At 47.3% G+C, this 21,132-nt stretch overlaps 2 protein-coding genes across 3 annotated transcripts in view; one reads left to right on the top strand and one right to left on the bottom strand.

The window, feature by feature from the left end:
- CTNNBL1 (catenin beta like 1) overlaps positions 1 to 18,589 on the top strand; it is a 30,263-nt gene extending 11,674 nt beyond the window's left edge. For both annotated transcript variants that reach the window (XM_068126831.2, XM_078785747.1), the window contains exons 8-16: positions 778 to 850; positions 2,108 to 2,166; positions 2,911 to 3,059; positions 12,684 to 12,865; positions 12,990 to 13,087; positions 13,226 to 13,306; positions 14,497 to 14,634; positions 15,092 to 15,164; positions 18,131 to 18,589. In XM_068126831.2, coding sequence (XP_067982932.1) covers positions 778 to 850; positions 2,108 to 2,166; positions 2,911 to 3,059; positions 12,684 to 12,865; positions 12,990 to 13,087; positions 13,226 to 13,306; positions 14,497 to 14,634; positions 15,092 to 15,164; positions 18,131 to 18,219 — 942 coding nt within the window. In that variant the 3' untranslated portion in view covers positions 18,220 to 18,589. The remainder of the gene's footprint in view (positions 1 to 777; positions 851 to 2,107; positions 2,167 to 2,910; positions 3,060 to 12,683; positions 12,866 to 12,989; positions 13,088 to 13,225; positions 13,307 to 14,496; positions 14,635 to 15,091; positions 15,165 to 18,130) is intronic.
- Positions 18,590 to 18,593: 4 nt separating this feature from the next.
- On the bottom strand, positions 18,594 to 20,909 carry TP53RK (TP53 regulating kinase). The gene is made up of 3 exons (XM_068126832.2): positions 20,630 to 20,909; positions 20,265 to 20,506; positions 18,594 to 19,229 (listed from the first exon to the last, which is right to left on the bottom strand). The coding sequence occupies exons 1-3, from the start codon at positions 20,877 to 20,879 to the stop codon at positions 18,915 to 18,917; spliced, it is 807 nt and encodes a 268-aa protein (XP_067982933.2). The 5' UTR covers positions 20,880 to 20,909; the 3' UTR covers positions 18,594 to 18,914.
- Between the last annotated feature and the right edge of the window lie 223 nt (positions 20,910 to 21,132).

Genomic DNA, 21,132 nt, shown 5'->3' with positions numbered 1-21,132 from the left:
GTTTTGTATGCCGCTGATAAGACGGATCACCGAACCAACTCTTCCACCTTGTTTCATCAGCATCCGTTCACAACTTTTTAAAATATTGTGCTATATGTTGTTTACGGCCCTATCTATCAATGGTAAAGGATCACTTTAAAAAATTTTTTATCGTATCCTGATCCGGATCTTCACCAAAATCGAATCATTTCATCAGTGTCACACACCCAATCGGTCCACCAAGTTGCATCCAAATTCGTCCACAACTTGTTGAGATATCCTATTCACAAACAAACAAATGGGTGAAAACATAACTTCCGCCCACCTTCAGTGGCGGAGGTAATAAGAGTACCGAAATAATAATAAATTGATACTAACCACAATTGTTTGGAAAATTTGGTGAGAATAGGATTGGAAGAGCAGCCAGTGAAAATGTAAGATTTGTAGAGAAATGTAAGATGGGGGTTTGTATCTGGGCCGTGATGCCTATATAATGTGTCGTCTGATGTGCAGCTGCACATTTGTTAGTGATATTCATCCCGAATGTCTCCATGCATTAATTTCCATATGTAGCCTGAGCTTGCTGAATCTGAAGCGAACTATAATTGTTTTTCATTGAAGAATTCTCTGCAATTTCCGCTCACTTTCTTATCCTCCAGAAAGCACTTGAGAAAGTCGTGTTATAGAAAGTCGCTTTTTCTTCTGCCCATAGTTCTATAAACAGTTGCAGAGTGAAGTTGTTTGTAACAAATGTGCACGTTGACCCACTCTGGATGCCTGTGCCATCTCTGCCCACAGGCCAAGATGCCATTTGATGCTAACAAGCTCTACTGCAGTGAGATCCTCTCTATTCTCCTGCAGAGCAATGATGGTAACGTTGTAAAGGCAACAACCTGCTACTACTGCCAGATGTTCGACAGATACATATGCAGTTTATGTCGTATGAATGCGAAATCTAAAATGCCATTATAATCGATTTATTTATTTCCAAAGTGTATATCTGCCGGTATCGAAAGCATTTGCCTTGATTTGATGCTGTTGTACAACTGAAATTGATGGTTAATCCAGTGAATTTACTGGAAAGGTTAGCTGCTAACGTTGGGGCCATTATTATAGTTCCCGTAGGGAGACATTAAGTGTTTAGTCTTTGTCTGTGGTGTCTCGCATTTTGAAGAATAATTTTTCCGTTATTTCATTTTTTGTTTTTTTATATTTTCAATTGGTTTTTTCCCCCAAATTTTTAATTATTTAATTTTTCAATTTTCAGATTTATTCATTTTTCCCAGTTTCCAATTATTTAATTTTCAGTTTTATTTTTTTCCCTATTTCCAGTTATTTAATTTCCCCATTATGTAATTTTTATTATTGAATTTTATAATTACTATGGTTTCAGGAGTGTTTTTTTGTTTGTTTAGTGTTTATTCATTATGTTCTTGGTGACGTTTGGAAGAAGCAAAACTGTTTGTTTTCATTGAGGCAGACTTTCAAGTGCTACCGATTGGCTAATATTCCATGTTTGCTATAACGGGAACCATTGGCGATCTCTGATCGCAGCCCTTTAGTTGTAGTAATGAAAGTCTTTATATAATCTTTCGGAGGTAGGAGTTGTAGTGTTATTTTGCACTGACCAATGAAATAATTTTTGTTTTTAAACTGGTAAAATAGTGTTGAGATATGAAAAATAAAACCAAATACTGCATTAGAGTCATCAGAAGGAACCCCCCCCCCCCCCCCCCCAAAAAAAGGAAAGCGCAAAGATGGAGTCATCAGGAGGAACCTGGATAGGATTTGGGTTTCAGCCACTACTCCACCCTCAAACCCATCCAGGTGCAGTGAAGTGAGCCTTCCAGAAAAAAAAATTCTGCAGGAATTCACTTCTCCAAAGACGGATAGATAAAGAAAGAGAGAAATAAAGAAGAAGCAAGAATTAGAAAGAATAAAGAGAAATATGAAAAAGCAGAAACAAATGTGAAAGATCCATATCACCGAGCCCTAACTCTTGCCACAGCACCTAGCCCGAGAAAGATGTTGGGAATATGAAAGATCTGACAAACATGTATGAAAGATAAATGTTTCTTACTGACAAACATCTGTATATTCCTTGTTTATTCCCCTTCTTTCCTTCCAGCCAACCGGGAACTCCTAGGAGAGATGGATGGCATAGACATCTTGCTGCAGCAGTTATCGGTAAGTTGAGTGGATTCATGTTGTAACCCGTCTGCACCTTTATTTTGTGTGTTTCACTGCATGATCTGTTGATATTTATTTCTGTATCACCATCACAATGCATACGACCTCACTGGTATATCCACCTCATCTATCTATAATTCCAGTAATCTCTGTACGTTTGTACGTTTGTACGTTTGTCTGTCTGTGACCGCTGTTTCTCGACAACCACGGGTCCGATATACTTTTAACTTGCCAGGTATATTGCTGGGGACCCGAGGATGTGCCTTTTCAAGGTTTCATATTAATCGGACAATTACTTACCGAGCTATGTACAAAAAACGATTCAACCAATCAGAGAGCAGCGAACGATCGCGTGTGCCGGCGTTGCGAATGGACCAAACCATTCCATGTAAATAGAGGGGGGGGTTCTGTGGTCGTTGCGAATGGACGAAACCATTTCATGTAAATAGAGGGGGGGGATTGTCACTGTACTCGCAAGCCGTTCGCCGTTCGCTTTGGCGTTGCGAATGGACCAAACCATTTCATGTAAATAGAGGGGGGGGGGGATATAATTTTAGATAGATATATAGTACGGGCATATATATAGTACGGGCATGCCCTAGTCTCGTACAATATCAGCATGAACATGGATCTCCAGCCGTTGGTCATGTTGTTGCATTCGGGATTGATGTTCTTGTGTCTTCAATGTAACGTCGAGGAGAAAATTTTGCGATGCAACTGGAGAGAGATGTGCGTTTCCAGGTATTTAAGCGGCATGACCCAAGTAATGATGAAGAGGCTGAGATGATGGAGAACTTGTTTGACTGCATGTGTTCCTGTCTCATGCTGCCCTCAAATCGAGACCGGTTTCTTATGGGGGAAGGTCTTCAGCTCATGAACCTCATGCTCAGGTAGGCTTAAAGAAAGTAGTCATCTTTGCAAAAACACTAGAATGGCACTGTGTGTGTGTGTGTGTGTGTGTGTGTGTGTGTGTGTGTGTGTGTGTGTGTGTGTGTGTGTGTGTGTGTGTGTGTGTGTGTGTGTGTGTGTGTGTGTGTGTGTGTGTGTGTATTGTTACGGACCGCGGATAAGATGTTGTTTGCCGAGCGGATGGCACCGCGGCCGAACAGGTACCCCGACTAACCCGATTCCCGAACGTTGGCCGGATCGCGCCACAGGTATTCAATAGGGAAAAGACAAAGGCGACACGGATGTGAAGAAGAAGAAGACAAAAAGGTTGGCAATACTACTAAATTTATTCCTATTATTTACATGCTCAAAAGTAACCAAGGAAGAAGGAAAGATAATAAAATAATTTACAGAAGAATTAGTGACAGTGCAACGCTAGCTTACCTACTGTCTTAATTAACCCAGGGACAGAACAAACAAGGACAGACTCACGCGGGGAATGATGATAGGACTGGCAGGAGGTGGATGGCTGGAGGGAGAGGAAGGTCCACGGATACTGCAGCACGATCGGCGCGTTTGGCAGCCGCCGTTCCTTCGCGGCCCCGCTCAAAACTGCCGTCCAGGCCCCAAGCTGCTGTGTCTGAAGCTGCTGTGGCTGCTGCTGAAGCCGCCGCTGTTGCTGCTGTTGAAGCTGCCGCTGTTGCTGCTGTGGCCGCTGCTGCTGCTGCGTGGACGCCGCGTGCTTTCTCCGGGACTCGTCTGACTCGTCTGGTCCAACCACTCAACTCAACAACACGCACGTCTCCCTGTCCAACTACTACTCGGCTCTTGCGCGCGCGCTTTTATAGCGCCTCAGGCGATCAAGCCGCCGGCCTTCAGGACACGCCCCTCGGTGAGCTCGCTTCGGCCCCGATTGGTGGGCACAGGCCCTCTGACTCCACCCTTGATGACGATGGGCGGGCACGCCCTTCTTCCCCGAGCTGAGCACATGCTTAATGGCGGCTATTGGGGTGAAATCAGCAACCCACAGCTGTAGCAAACCTGACAAACTGCCCAGTGCAGTTGGTAATTGAGGCTTGGAGGGGATGTAATTGGCAATTGAGGCTTGGCAATGACGAAAGGGGAATGTGAAAGGAATCTACTCTATTTCACTTGGTGCAATGGAGTGTCATCTTAATGGAAGACAAGGCCTTACCCTAATACACATAATAAAGATATAACTATCAACAAGGGGGAAATCTATGATTGGCTGACGTGATTGTTTATGACCTAATTATGGGGACGCCCTTTGACCTTTATACATAACTGGAGTAAGGAGGGTCCAGAATAAAGCAATAATAAAAAAAAAACAATAAAAAAACAATCCTCATATCCACAACACTGCACCCTCCTCCTCTTAGGCACGTCCCGGGCCTATAACTTTAACTTTTAGTGTGGCACGTAGGTGTAGTTCCCTCTACATTGAACCTGACCCTGAGTGCGACAGTTTTAAAACATAAATAAATATGTCCCACTGCTCCATTGCACCCTACCTAACAGACTCACGCCCACAGCTAACCGAATTGCGGAATGGTCTTCAAGCTATACATTTACGGTGGGGGCGCTTTATTTACAATGGCTCTACTGTATTTACAAGACGCAACCCAGGACCTGCGATTGTTCTTTTGGGGGGAGAGACAGTCTGCTCTGCATCGACGCACCATGAAGCACCCAAAACGCACCCTCAAGCACCAATCGGTGCACAGTCATCATTGTTCAATAAAAATAAAAACAACAACCCCTAACCCTGCTGGTGGTCTCTTGCTCTTCGGCTCCCTCTGCTGGCTATTTGCTTTCTTCCAGATGTTGTCATTTTCTTTCATTTTCTTACTGGCGGCCTATTTGAACATAAAATGAAATGCACCCAACGTGTCCATTTTTATTTATTTATGGCCCACAGGGCCGACTAGTGTGGTTCACCTGTGGGGCATCGGTGCCCTGTGGACAAGGTCCGCCAGCAAGATCTCGGGCCTTCATGGCCGGTTCCAGCAGAGGGGCGGGCCATGCCCGAACCCCTGGGGTCCATAAGTGGTGCTCGGCCACTGACATGTGGTCCATCGATGCAGACAGCTGTTTCTGGGAGTTCCGGGCGCACAATGGCGGACTCACGCACGCTCCCCTCGGCGCCCAGTGGCGCACAGGTCCTCATGTGGGAGACAAAAGGGGGAAAAGACAGATGAGCGAAGGGCAAGGTCACAAGGGTACACATCAATAAGGCAATGCAAGGCGAAGTGCGTATGGAGAGCGAAGTGAGAAAGCTCGTCCCTACCGTACGTCACCCCCCCTGTCACCTACTCTACCCTTGCCCTTACCCCATATTTACAAAATCTACACATTTACAAATCCGTCACTACTGTCACGTCTCCCCATATCTCTTCTATACCAAATTCGTCACGACAATCCCTCTAACCAAAATTTGCCATCACCCAATTCATCATCAATCCTCATAAGGAGGAAGAGATGGAACAACAAGCACAATGTCACACCCACGTCATGATGCATCTCACATTCCAAACATTTGCATCAAAATAAAAATAATAAAACATGGCATGGTGTGGAGTTACGTCACCTCAGGTGAGTGGATGTAGATGGTGCGAGGAGATTTCCATCCTAACTATTCTCCAAATGACATTAACACACTTTACACTACCCGGGGTCTTTCCCTGCCAATCCATTGGCCAACTTACACTATGGGTTCTAAAAACCAATTCCCATTGACCAAACTGTGGTGCTTCTCAATTTGGGGTCTCACTCCCCCGATTCATCTCCCGGTGCCCTTGCACAATTTCTGGGCTGAGACGTGTAGCTCTCCCAGCAGGACTACCCACCTGCACACCTCCACCACTGTAGTTGCCACCCGAGCTTACCAAGCTCCTCACCCTAACCTATCTAACTGGGGAAGGCCCCTCCTGGCTCTGTCACCCCTCGGTGCCCGCTGGCACTGGGCTACCCGGGTCCGACCTCCGGATCCTCGGGCCCCATCCACAACAACTCTACCGGCTCCCAGAGCCCACCTGCGGCCTCACCTGGCCGACATCCTCACAGTGGTGGAGTGCCCAAACCAACTACACACACTAACAGGCTACACGCCCAGCCATTTCCACGTCACTAATGCACCCATCCAAACACCATTCTTTCACCACGCACCACAGATGCCAATATCCAACCACAGTTTACCTATACCCTCTACGTAACACTTACACTACCCTCCCCGGGTATTCGTGATGGGGGTCCATTCTTCCCCCATTCGCACCATCCACTCCACTCCACAGTTTCCCCCATACTCACTCCATGACCATCCATTCCAATATTCCATATACTCCAGACTCCATGTCTTCCACACAACCATTTTCCATACACCTGTCGTTGCACACCTGTGCAATCACACCTGGTGCCACCTGCACCCTCCTGCCTTCCTGGACCATTTGGGTCAACACAACACACATCACCTTCACTCCCTCATACACTGCTCCATCCACTGCTCCATCCACCTGTTCAGTTGCACACCTGTGCAATCTCACTACAACTCACACTCACAATCATTTACTCATACCATGCTCAATACACTTGAATACACCTCCAACACTCACACGGCATCATCTAATCTACCTGTTGCCCTGCTAACTTAGTGCTCCCCGTCTTCCCTTTAAACTAAGCACATACCATGTCATTATCATCCACTCTAATCTACCTGCGTCCCCACTACAGGTATCATTGTCACTACCTAATCTTAACGTTACCTATTGTCATCTTCTCTAGATCCCTACATTATATCCTAACCCTCCCGGGCTAGTTTTCACTGCCATAAACCCCATAAATCTAGTGCTCCTTTGCCCCCGCTGTGAGAGATGGCAAGGTTGCCATCCCCTCACATCGGGTATCTCCCACTATCAATTTTGCTCGTTCAAATTCAACAAATCAAAAATTTGCCAATCATCTGCCAATCATCACTCTGCCAATCCTTTGCCAATCATCAAATTTTGTGTTTCTAATTTCGGGGCCAAAACACTATCCTCATCATCGCAGTCTACTCACTAGTGCCTCTCGGTGCGCCAATTCACTCCTACAGCCCGGCTTCGCACGGCCGAGCAATGAATGCGGGTTGCTTGGTACCGGCGGCTGGATGCGTCCGACATTCGGTGCAAGGACGGGGGCTTACCCGGGCCGAGATCCCACGCACCATCTCGGCACAGAGCCGTCCAGTGGCCCGATCTCGACCTGCCGGAACGCCTCAACAAAAAGGGGTCGCCATGACGACCCTTCCTATTGGGCTGTCCGCTCCGCCTAGTGGAGCACGGACGCGGCCGTTCCGAGCAAGGCCCAGCGTGGATCGCGTACGGCGGTTCTTTCGAAACCGCCGTGGTTCGGATCCCCGCTGGTCCTCGCGGCACGCGAAGCTGCCCGGCGCGCACCGAGGGCCCGATTCGGCTATACGTCGCTCTAACCGCTAACCCGGTTACCGTCGATGCTTCACCTGCATGCTTACACCCCGCAGCCCGTTCCTTGCTCATACATCCAGCTGTTCCCATGCTCCTCGTCATTGCACCTTCTCTTACACACCCAGGTACACTCATTCCGCTCACAGACTTGGTCACACACCTGACCACCGAACACCTTGGCACACACTCGTCGTTCGCACACCTCACCAACACACCTCTTCGCGCCCCTCCTCGGTCACCTCCTCTGTGACAACCACAGGTGTGCTCTCACTTGCACACCCAACCACGTGCCTCACCACTAACTCAAGTGTGCATTCCCACACACGCTCTACCATTCCAGGTGTGCATCCTTCCATTCCAGGTGTACATCCTCTCTCACCTGCCACAACCAACTCACGCTCCGTGTCACTCTTGCTACTTTCACCTCCACTCTCGGTCGCGCATTCACCCTTACTCTTGACCGCGCACTCTGTCCTTATGCACCCGTCCGTTACACACCTTTCTCGCGCATCCTCTTGCGCACACTCTCCTGTTACACCCTCCGTAACACTCACCACAGGTGTGCACTCTCCCTTACTTTTGACAGCGCACTCTTTCCTCTTGCACCCGTCCGTTACACACCTTTCTCGCGCATCCTCTTGCGCACACTCTCCCGTTACTTCTTCCGTAACACTCACCACAGGTGTACACTCTCTCGTTACATCCTCTGTAACACTCCTCACTCCGCGCTTCCATGTGCTCCCTCGCACACGCGCTACGACCAACTCACTCTCGACAGCACACTCACTCCTCGGCGCGCACTTTTTCCTCACACACCCCAGAGTCGGACATTCTCGCACACCTCCTCTTTCGCACACCGTACCTGTCGCACACTTCACCAACGGCCTCTCACGAACACCCGGATCCAAATCAATCCCCAAGCCGACTGAAGCTTCTCTCATACCATATACATTGCCGATTATATCGCCACTCACCTTGGCACCTCGTCGTCGCACCTCCTCTGCCACCTGCAAACTCTTTATTTGGTTAGTGAGCACATCATCATGATTTGAACACAGACCTTGCACATACTCCATCACTTCCTCCCTTATCTCCTTTTTAGTTTCCCTTCGTCTCTTCTTAATTTCACTCACCCCTTCTTCCACCTCCTCTAATTTTTCCTTTACCTCCTTCATCTCCCGGTGCGCCCCCTCTATCTCTTCCTCTAACACCACTTTAACCGTTTCTATGTGCGTCCTCACCTCCCGGTCCTTCGTCTCCATTACTTCTGTCACCTCGTCCAACCTCGTTGTCAGTCCCTCACGTACCATCTGACATTGCCTCTTCGTCGCTATCAAGTCGTCCTTGATGTCTCTTTGTGTCGCTTTTAACCCTCCTAGTACCGCAGTGTTCTTTTGTACCTGCTCCACTAACTCCGTCTGTCCCACCGTCAGCTGTTCCACCTCCTGCATCAGGTCCTCTATGCCTCCTTGTAACCTTGCCGTATTATTCCTCACCTCTTTCTCCATACGCTTTTCACCTCGCTTTACCTCCTCGCGTACCCCCGAGACCTCCTCGCTTACACCTCGTCGTATCTCCTCCTTCATCTCCTTCATCTCCTCCATCTCCTCCATCTCTTTTGGAGATGCCACCCTCATCTGTCCCAATTCATCCCTCTGAGCATCCAATTTACCTTCTAACCCGATTTTCACCTCCTCCATCTGGTTCCCCATTTGTTTGATTTCTCGGGCGGATTGCTCCCCTATCTCCCGCAATTTGCCTTCCATCTTATCTTCTAGCCCCGTTAACCCATTTTTCACCCCCTCTATCTGATTCTCCTGGGCAGCCATTCTATTTTCCACCCCTGTTAACCCATTTTTCACCCCCTCTATCTGATTCTCCTGGGCAGCCATTCTATTTTCCACCCCCGTTAACCCATGTTTCACCCCTTCTATCCCATTGTCTAACCCCTCAAATTTCTTGTCTAACCGTTCACCGGTACTCCTTGCTTCGTCCCTCATTGCCCCCATCATTCTGTTTTCCAAACCTCCAATTTGGTTTCCCATACTCATCTGCAAAGCTGCTTGCAGCTGCACGATGAGGGCCTGCATGTCAATCCCTCCCACTTGTGCAGCGGGCGCGGCCGCCGTAGCCATGTGCGAGGCGCCATTTTGCGCGCCCGCAACCTCGTACGCGGGGGTGCCATCTTGCGTGCCTGAAACCTCCTCAACCACCTCATTGCTCTCCTCTATTTCTATAAGGGGAGGGGGTAGGGGGGAGGAGAGAGGGAGGGGGAGGGGGGGGGAGGGGGGAGTCAAGTCGGAAGTCATTGTCGTCAATTGAATGTCGCATTTATTTTTTATTCCCTGTCAAATGGCATTGGTCCCGCATTCCGAACCCGGAAGTCGGAAGTCATTGTCGTCAAATAAATGTTTCACTCTCTGTCACATGCCGTTGGTCCCATGTCAATCGGATGAAGTTGAAAAATTAACGTTACGAAGTTTCTCTGGGACGTATTGATTCCGAATATGAAGTTGAAAAATTATCGTTCCGAAATACGCTGATGACGTCATAATTTTAAAACGCGAAGTTTTTTAAATTTTAAGGTGTGCTGTAGTTGCTCTGAGACGTACTGATTCCGAATATGCCTTTGGTTTTGCTCTGCGATGAGTAGTTCTCGAGTTATAAGAGGACAAACAAACAAACAAACATACTTTACTGCTTTATATAAATAGATATTGTTGCAGATCTCGAACGTCGGCTTTCCCCTTACCAAGGGGGGATTAATCCCCTTGTCCTTTATTTAGCCGACGCGATCCGGGGCTATGACGTTCCTTCCGGTCAGTGCTGAATAGGGTGGTAGGTCGAATTAGTCCTATTACCTAATTACCAGCGCCTCCCGGGAAGCAAGGAAATAACCCCACCCGAACCACGGTTTTAGTGGACACGCCGAGCGATAGCGAGCCGCGATTCGGGCCGTTAACAGGTACTAAACCGGATTTGAGCGGTTGTAATTGTGCCACGCTTACCCAATTGAGAAATCACTAAAACGGTCGAATTAAGAGGAAACAGGAAGAACAGATTGGTTTATTTACAATTGTACGGGAAGGAAGAGAAGTACACACAGTGCAGCCTTAATAACAGTCTTATACTTATCCCCAGACAAACGGGCCCGCACAAACACACACTCACATGGGCATGTAGATGGTCGGGGTTGAAGGTCCAGGAATGGCGTCCACAGCTCGCTCCGGTCCCCGACTCGTACCACGAAGAAGATGGTAGATGGCAGGCAAGATCTCCGCGTGTCGTTGGCGCGGATCGGACAATTATATGGGGGGGGATTGGTAGGCTGCGCTGGCGGTTACTTCGCGGCTCACGGCCGCGTACGTAATAGAAATACTAGCGCTTTCTATGCGCTTCCAGCAAGCCCAAAGCCGAATCCCCAACGAGTTCTTGCAATCAATGCCAAACGTGACAGTCCTCTTGATCAAAGCGCAATCGTGCAAGTCCTTTGTAAAGCGCATATACTCCAGTCCTCATAAACCGCATAAGTCTTCTTACAAAGCCAAGCGCGCTTCCTTCAGTCCTCTTGTGCGCATCAGCCCTTATCATGCGAGTCCTCTGGTAAGTCCTCTGGTAAGTCCTTGGAAGGGCTTTCTCCTCGCGGTTATATAGCGCCGCCCAGCGAACCCTCTGGAACCTCTAGCCACACCCTGTCAGGCGATGTTGCCTCAGCCCTGATTGGCTGGTGGCCCTTACCGTCCCCCTGCTGCCGATCCCGATCTCAGCCTCGCTGCCGCTCCAACCCCTTTTTGGGCCTACCTCGTGTCACTGGGCTAGTTCCAGCAAACCAAGAGCAGCAAACGCTGCTGGTAGCCAAAGCGTAACAAACTGCGAGCATCCCAAGCGTAACAAACTGTGAGTTGTCAAATGGGGCGCGGGATGGATTCTGCCCAACGAGGTGAAATTTGGAGGGTGGAGGCACAATGGAAGGAGCCTATTCTTATTTGTTTTACACAACGCAGAGGTCACTATTGGAAATGGCCTTATCTCACATGTACTAAGAAATAACTAACGTTCTAAGGTGACCTACGTGTTGCATGTGGACTAACTATGGGGGCAAAACCTTTAACGTTTATTAATCAAATATGTACACTCTCAGAACTGCAATATATATATATATATACACACACACACACACAAGCACATACCCGAATTTGGATCCGGATCTTCACCAAGATAACATAATTCCTTCCTTGTCACACACCCAACCTCTCCACCAAGATTTGGCTGAATCTGTCCACAACCTTTTGAGATATCATGCTCACAGACAGATAGGAGGTTATATTCAGTTTTATTGAGTAAACATTCTTTCCTGGAAGTTCTAGCAGTGTCTATGTGTTTTATACCTCCCTCCCCTCCCTCCTCCCCCCCCCCCCCCGCCTTCCCATGCCCCCTCCCCCCAAGCCCTCGCCCTCCCATAGACATTCCGTTGTCCCTGTTCTCTGCTGTTGTACTTGTGTGCTTCCCTCTCTCTCCCCCTATCTTGTCTCCCGCTCCCTTTATTGTATGTTTTGTGTGTGTCTGGTTTTTTTTTTTTCGTCATGTTAGCTCTTACACGAGCCTCGATCTTGTATACAAAAAAAAAATGTCAATGTATGTCAGTGGTTTAGCAAGCTCTTTCCCAAATTGGCAATTACTAATTTACTAACTAAATTGGTAATTGAATTTTTAGTGTTGCACAGTACAATTCCAACGGACAGCGTATTGTTGAGCAGGCCATCTTCTAGGTGGGGCATTAAGTTGAATTCCATCTGCATGCACACCTGTGGATATTCATGTTTCCATTGGATCATTCACAATGTCAGCATTTTGGTTGCTATCATTGTGACATTCTGAATTTTCTGCTCGACTGTTGGCTGCACCAAGCCTATGACCGTCATAAGTCGCATGAGTTTTGGGTTTTCCATAAGAGAGAGGATCGATGTGTCAGGAAGGTATAATTTTGAAGTCGTAGCAGGTTTTGAATTTGGGAAATTCTGGTGATCTTCGGATCGACCAGTCCTTTGTTGTCCCTGCTAGATTGGATTGGACAGATTAGACGATTTTTACATCATGTTGTTTGAGTCTGTGGGATTGTGACGTGATTTCATGTGTTCGCCATACTAGAGAGAAAAAGCGTTCCCGTACGAGCGCCCTCAAAGTGTTGGACCATGCTATGGTGGGGATGGACGGAGCGGAAAACTGTCACAAGTTTGTGGACATTTTGGGTTTGCGGACCATCTTTCCACTTTTTATGATCACTCCCCGAAAGCTGAAAAAGACTGGGATGAGTGAAAAAGAGCATGAAGGTACGGGTGTGTTCTTAACGACTGAGAGGAAATGATGGATATCAAATTAATCTTTTCGAGGATTACCTTTCAGTAACTTTTCAAATGTTTACCCATCCACAATCGCTTTCCATCCCCTGTGTAGAACACGTATGTTCCACTATTGCATCCATGCTGCGGAATCTGAAAGGACAGCAACGGACACGGCTCGTTAACAAGTTCGTCGAAAATGATTGTGAAAAGGTGCGTCTTGAACTTCGCCATAAAATCGATCGCTTGTTGGATTTCAATTATGAACAACTTGGATGTCGTATTGACATTTCCACGCAGCTGAGAATCCAACCAACATTCTCCTATTTACCATTATTTATTTTTTTGCAGGTGGACCGGCTGATGGAGCTGCATTTCAGGTACTTGGAGACTGTTATGATGGCAGACAAGAAGATTGATGGGGAGAAGCACGTGAGTGCGGTTTAATGGAGAACTGCATTTCATGGCACGCTACAACTTTCCAGATGCCTAACATAAATGGCTAGTTGTCGAAAGGGATTAATTTTTTTGCTCCAGAGGATATTAGGGGGGGGGGCTGGTGGGGGTTGGGGGGGGGGGGGGCTAAAATATACGATTCTCAGATGCCAAGAGCATGTATGTTCACCATGGAATTGAAAGATTTGGAAAGTAAGATATAAGGGGTGGTGGGGTTCCTTTTTGCATGCATTGTCGAGGTTTGTGGAAGAGCTGGTACATTGAACGGATCAGGACGTAACAGGATGCTAAAGGAACTGTAGTGAGTCGGGGGGGGGGGGGGGGGGGGGGGGGGGAGAAACTCCAACAGCAGGGTAGATGGCCTTTCCTTCTGTTCATCTTTCATTGCAATTTACAGAAAAACCTCCAAATGTTGCATATTATTTTGGCCTTAAAGTGCGTTGTACTAAGTTTTAACTAAATCTGATCTTTTGTTTATTCCCACGCTTAAGAAAAAAAAAAATGGTGGGGGTGTGAGGGGCGAGGATAATGTAATCGGCTCCATCTGTCTTTTTGTCCGTTCGTCCGTCACGCTATCTCTTCCTTAATGGTTGTGCAGAAATTCACCAAACTTGGTAGTTATGGTCCCACGGAAAGAAAGTGCAAGAGGGACCCAGTGACAGGGTCAAAAGGTCAATACCAAAAATGCAATTACGGGCACATTTTAAAATGAAACTTTGTATAATATGCAATCAACATCGGGAGATGCATGAAATTTGTAACGATTTTTTGGGGAATTGACCCCTCATTTATGCCTCAGGTGGTGGATACTTGGGGTCACAGGTCAAAATGGGAGGGGGGGGGGGGGGGAACTCAAAACTTGATATTGGGTCATTCCTGGTGGAACTTTTTGCCAACTTTCAATTTTGCTTTCGGTAGGGAGCGTGGGGATTTGCGATGACGTACCATCCACTTTGCTCTGGTTAAAATTTTTTTGCATTGGTGATATGATTATTTTCTTTGTCGTATAACACTCCCATACCCTCCCCACGAAGGAAACAGTTCCACAAGAGAGTAATAGTTTTTCCAGAATAAATTTTTTCCATGAAATAGCATTGGCTGTAAAAATAAAAATTAATGACATCGCCTTGATCTCCGGTGAATTGGGCTGGTTCATCCTTGCCTAGGATATGGTGCAACGTGGCGAGATCATCGATGACATGGCCGAGGAAGAGTTCTACTTGCGAAGGCTCGACGCCGGCCTCTTTGTACTCCAGCTTGTCGATTACATCATGGTGGAAATATCATCTTCTGGGGTTTCCTCAGTGAGTGCATAACAGGAATGTTTCTGGATCAGCAGGCCATGATCATTTCATCTGTTTATTAACATAATTCGGCCACTAGCAATCACTTGGGAATGGCAATTCCATGGAATTTTCACAGGACATATTTTGCGAGATTGTGAATTGGATGTTGTTTGGACCAACTTCACACCCGACATACGTTAAAAGGGGCTGAGTCTTTGATGGGGACCAGTAATGTCCGAGGGACGGCGCGGCCTGACTGACGGCGATCGAGAGTTTGTGCGACAAGCAAATAGGGAACGTCTTCAGTGAAGACGTTGTTGAACTCACATTTTGCATTACGTAGAATATCCGTGGGTACCGGCTGATGTACGAGTATTGCGCGAGTCAGGCAAGTGTAAAACTAGCTGATTATTATCATCATGCTCGTCACGTAACACAACACAGATCCTTTCCAATTGTATTTGTTGCCCCTCAGGTTCGTCAGCGTATAAACCAGTTACTCAATCTGCATGGCGGTTCATCCAAAGCCATTCGGCACATCCTCAGAGGTACAAACACGTTCGTTTTTGCTTTTATAAACTGAAATCGACTGATGGGCACGTTTCTTTGTGGTTTCAGTATGAGGTTCGCTAACCAGACTCCGTGGTGTAATGGTTTGTGCGTCCGCTTGGAACCTGTGAGGTTGGCGGTTCAAATTCAAACCCTGGCCTAATCGTACCAAATATGGTACGTGATGCTTCCTTGCTTGACATTCAGCATTTAAAAGGATAGAGCACAGACCAACAATGCTGAGAAGGCAATGGCAAACTACCTCGTGTAACACTTGCCAAGAAACTGCTTCTGCAGCACCGGCGCTCTGTTAAGAGTATGTATGGTACGTCATCATCATCATCATGGGGTTTGCGGAGCAAGTAAAACTTGTTTTCTGGAGTAGCATGGAGAATCTTATTACCCTCGCCAGAAGAGAGGGTATTGCATTTGAGTCCGTTTGTTTGTTTGTCTGTCTGTCTGCTTGTTTGTCTGTTTGTTTGTCTGCACTGAATAAATGATTTTCTCTGCAACCGTTGGTCTGATTGACAAGAAATTTTAACCATAAGTGCACCTCCACCTGCAGAATTTTTTAAAATGATAATTATGATCTCATAGGTCACGTGGTACCGGCGCCATCTTGGAAAAACCGAAAATTTTTGCACCTCTCTATCTCTGAAAGTGCTGCACAGAAAAAATTGATAAAATCATTGTAAATAACTCCATGGGGAATAACATATGTTAATGATGTCATAGGTGCCTCCATTATGACGTCATAATTCGACAAGTACAAAACTTCACCCGATCAGGATGAAATTTCTTGAGCGTCTTCTAGGGATAAATTGGTTTGGGGGAGGAAATGACGTCATCGGTCACGTGGTTCAGCCGCCATATTTGTTTTAACACAAAAGCCTTAAAACACGTCCTGGAGAGGGTCTGCAATCTCTGATTGCTCTTTCTTGTTTGTATTGTTATGTCAGTTAGGTAAGCATATCCAGATCTAGGTCGATCTGTATAGGTATCATGCTTCGTCTGTTGTGCTGGAGAATCTCACCTGTAATTTCTGTGTTTAGGCGGTTTGTCGGATTAAGTGTGTACCTGTGATCATACGAGGATGATCCGGTGATAAATAGTTCTAGGGAATAAGGATAAGATTCCCCTGTATGTGAAACCTCGGTGATCATACATGTGTCTCTTATGGCAACACACCACATACATTAGCTAGGCTCTTAGCTGCACACATTAATTAATTGCCCTCTCCCACAATAAGAATTACAGAACCACAGGCAGGAAGCCAGTTCGGGGCACCGCCGATGGGGCCGCAGTCAGCCACATCACCAGCTGCCATAGCAGGCAAACATTATGCAAGGCAGGCTGAGGATACGCCCACTTCACGCATGATTGGTCAAAAGGGTTTTGATGGGAAGATCGCACCATGGGGTAAGAAGCTGGCCACTGATTGGTGGAAAGAAGGTGGAAGGAAGCGGCAGACTGATTGGCCACCGACCAATGACACCTCGGCCAATCAGTGAGGAAGGCGCGAAAGAGCCACAACAAGCAACGCGCTGATTGAAGGAGAATCGCCAGTGATGTGAGAAGGCGCAAACGACCACCAAGAAACGACGCACTGATTGGGGGAGATAGAGACCTGACGGGAGAGGAGATCTCATAAAAGTGAGGGAAGATCGACATTTTATCGCCTGGTTCTTCAACCCTCTCTTCCTTCGTCTCTTCGCCCCTTCGCCTCTGCCTGTCTTCGCCTCCGCTTTTCTCTTCCATTATTTGACTTTCGTTCCCATTTGGAGTTCCGCTTGGTGGACGCTGGAAAGACGATGGGCGCCGACGGTCATCCTCACCTGGTGCCTGCGTGCAAGTGCTGTGTTGTGTGGCGTGGGAAGGACCGTGCAGGAGGCCGGTGTTCGCGCTAGCAAACGGGGCCGAGTGGTTCGCACTGACCAGGGCCGCGTCGGACGGAGCCTGAACGGACCGACCCGACATAGACTGAGATAAGCCCAACACAAAGGCGCACACAACGTTTCTTTTATTTATCCGTCCATTGTTCTGGATGTGAAGTGAGGTGTGCGGGATCCTGATTTAGGAATATTATTTAGTTTTGATCATCACGTTTCCCTGTCCCGATAGTTGTTTTAAATAAACCCTTTTATTATTTTATTTTCTATTCAAAATCCCGTGTTCGTGTGAGTTTAATCACCTTGCAGGTCGAAGACATCGGACCGTGAAGATAAGCGGCATAGTTCATTCCGTCTCGCGTACGATCCGCCATCAATTGGGAAACGCCTCGTTAAGCTCGATTCCATCTGTGGTGGACGCTCGGTCTTAACTGAGCCAGCCGCACGACAGTATTATATCAGAGAGCAAGTTATTATAGGACTGGTAGGGGAGGAGAGGGTGCAGAATTGTGCTGTGGGCGCTGATCTTTCGCCTCCCATTCACCGACTAACAAATTAAAGGTAGCCTCAGTATGGAAAAAAAAAACAAAAAAAAAAACAAACCTTTAGAGGCCATTTTTTCCCCGCAAGCGGGGGTTGGCCTTTTTCGGGGACCGTGGTTGTTGTTGTTTTTTGGTCCCCTTTTTGAAGCAATGTTTTACGGCCGGATGCCCTTCCTGCCGCCAACCCTTTTTGTCGCCTTTTTACGACAAACAGGGAATTACCAGTGAACTGGTACTCAATTTGCCGACCTCGGAAGGATGACAGGCTGAGTCAACCCCCCTGGCGTTAATTCAGCGATCGACCGGGATTCAAACCCAGGATCCTAGGATCCTAAGCTGGCACCCTCGCCGCTAGCCCAACACCAGCCTCAGTATGAAAACCAAATGCATTTCATTCACATTGGAGACGTAAAGAAACCAAAACCAGAATTCCCTTTTTATGAAACCCTGCTGCTTCGGTATTAGGACCCAGCGTCATCCGTGGTTGTTAACTTGTCCTGTTTTCACCATCCTTATCCTTTTTGTTTTAAACAGAATATGCAGAGAGCATCGGCGATGCTAAAAGCGAAGACCTCCGACGTTCTGAACAGCGACGAATCATGGAACTCTTGGAAACCTTCTGAAACGTTCTCCTTGTGACTGATGGGTGGCCTAAACCAATTTACCGGATCCCCAGTCCGCTTCGATGGTGATGTTTGTATTTGAACAGGATCAGATGGCAATAACTCCTCCCATTAAAAAAAAAACCCAAGAAACTTTAAAAACTGTGCTTTGAGTACTTGAGAGATATTTTCCATGACGATGTACGGTTGGACATTTTAAACGCCACAGTTCCAGTACTGGTGTCGTGGAAACGTGCAGCCATTGTTGGTATTTAAAACTCTCGCAAGCTTTCTGTTTCCATTAATTTTTGTATCATTACTATTACCCTCTCACACAAGTCCATGACGAGATTTTTTTTGGTTTTGTTTTATTAAACAGTCAGATCTGCCACTGGTAAATGCAACTTTTTAATCAACGTGATTCACTGTTTTCATGTATGTTAAGGTAGACCCACGTGTGTGAATTGGGCTTGCCATGCTTGTGCTTCCCGCACAACAATGATCGAATGCGTACCACCAATATCTACTCAGTAACCCAAATGATAGAATTACTCGATGCAGCAAACGTCACTTCGTTCATTTTGAATACCGACCATTCAGTACACTCGATGGCATTTAAATATACCACTTCAGCCATTCATTCAACTCTATGGCAAGCATGTACCGTCCTATTCAAAGATGTCGAGAAAGATTTGGGGCGCATGCAAATTTGAGGGTTAGCCGACCATGGAGCGTTTGCGCCCTCTTTGTCTCACTTCCTTCAGCTTGGTGAGCACAGCAGTCCCGTGGCAACTGCTCCTACCATACATGCGCAGCATCGTTTCAAAAAGGTCCTTGGCACCAGGGTGTGTGCTCAGCAATGCCCTCTCCAGTACGTAGAGGTCGACAGCTTTGTCTTCAGCAAGGCCAGAGGAGAAGCTGAGACCAAAATCGATGAGCACCAGTTTTGCACCATTTGAGTCCTTGGTGTCCTCCACGGCTGTGGTTGTCCCATCATCGGTGTTCGCTCCCTCACACGTTTCTCCGTTTCCCTGCAGCACCACGTACAGTTTAATTTCATTTGAGCGTGTTGGGTGAGCTCTAATGCTGCAACCATGAATAAATTGGAATTGTACATCTGATCTTTTGTAGAAATGAGTTTACCATTATCATCGTCATTCGACTGCAGTGTACAGATGTAGGCTAGGATCAGTTACTGCAGGGGTGCTGCTGATGCACTACCCCCTGTTGGTTAGAGCAGGAATTTGTTTATGGTGTCGGCGATAGCTCACCTATTTGTACAGGACCCCGTGGGGTATTTAACGTCCACCAACTAATGCTAGCAGATGTGACGCCAAGTTTAACGTACATCCGAGGGACGGCACACACGTTGATGAATCACCCTGCCTGTGAAATACCGGGATGACAGTTTATAGCTGGGTTTGGATTTGAACCCAGGAGGCACCAGCTCAGGTGAAGGTACACACCTCCCGGCCTGTTCGCAGGAGTTAAGCTTGCCTTGTCACTTAAAAACTGTGAACAGTAATCTCAAGCCAGCCATCTTTACTGTTTGGCCAACACCAGGCCTTTTTTTTTTTCTGTATACAAGATCGAGGCTCATGTAAGAGCTGACATTAATCACAAAAAGACAAACTGACACATAAAACATATGATAAAGGGAGCGAGAGACAAGATGGGGGAGAGAGGAAAGCACACAAGTACAACATTTGAGAGCAGGGACATTGGGAGATCTGTGGGACGAAGAAGGCTTGGGGGGGAGGAGGCATGGGAAGGGGGGGGGGGGGGGTTGTGGGAGAGATATAAAACACATGGACACTGATAGGACTTCCAGGAAAGAAGTGGGAATTTCAAAAAAATGGATCTGGGGTGAATTAATGGGGGTAGAAAAGATCAAGGTTTTGGATGGGGGAAGATAAGGGCTCACCACACGTATCTCCATAACTGTTGGAATAAATAATGAATAGGCTTACTGTCAAAGTACAACTTACTGACGTAAAACGCACTAAAGAACTCCCACAACCCAATTACATGAATCAAATACGAATGAACCGTCTGGGCCACATTACCTGGGAGGATGCAGGTGTCCTACGCAGAAGCATGTTCGAGGTAGTCAGGTCCCCATGGATGATATCTTGGTCATGTAAACGAGCCAGAGTGTGGCCAACAATCCCAGCGAGTGCTTCGACGTTCCTGGAACCCAACGGGGAGCTGCCCAGGTGTTCACGCAATGTCTCTGCGTCCGCCAGGTCCTCCATGAAGATCACGTTCGATACCAGATCCACAAAGTAAATGGCAGGGGCTGCAATCCCTGGGAAAAGGTCACCACACGTATCTCCATAACAACTGTTGGAATAAATAATTAAATGGCTATATTTACGTGCCTGCGTCATCAAACCTATTTAAACAGACAGCCCGAGGTTCGCCATCGTACCTGCTCTTCGGCAGCGCAGCGCAGTCCGGACTTCCTGGACCGTCCGACGGCTGGACAACCTGGCGTCGAGCACGCTATGCCGGTACTTCCGGGGAAAGCGCTCCTTGATCACCGCCGAACGACCCAAGAAGGTTCCGCGGTACAAGCGAGCCTCGGCGCCTTGGCGGAGCAGGACGAGACCGCCCAGGAAGCGCTGGGTGTGATTAGAACCATCTGAGGTCACGTTGGACGATGAGGACGACAGCGCCATGCTTTTCGTTCCCGGTGCATCTTCTTCTTCTGCTTCAAATACTTCTTCCTCGTGTGAAATCATTGGACGAGATTTTTTTCAAATCAATGTGAAATGTTATAAACGGGAATATTTTGTGTTTTAATTTTCGTTTTCAAAGAATAAAATCACAACGTATCGTTAATGAGAGTTCGAGGGAAGCCTCATCTATTTATTACGTACGCATAGGGAGAGAATGAATTGCTTGGGGCAGGGGGGTGGGGTGGTGGTGTTA

Source organism: Myxine glutinosa, chromosome 10 (genome assembly GCF_964187855.1).
Source record: "Myxine glutinosa chromosome 10, kmMyxGlut1.1, whole genome shotgun sequence".
In the NCBI taxonomy this organism is placed as follows: Eukaryota; Metazoa; Chordata; class Myxini; order Myxiniformes; family Myxinidae; genus Myxine; species Myxine glutinosa.
This window is presented reverse-complemented; position numbering and strand designations above follow the sequence as displayed.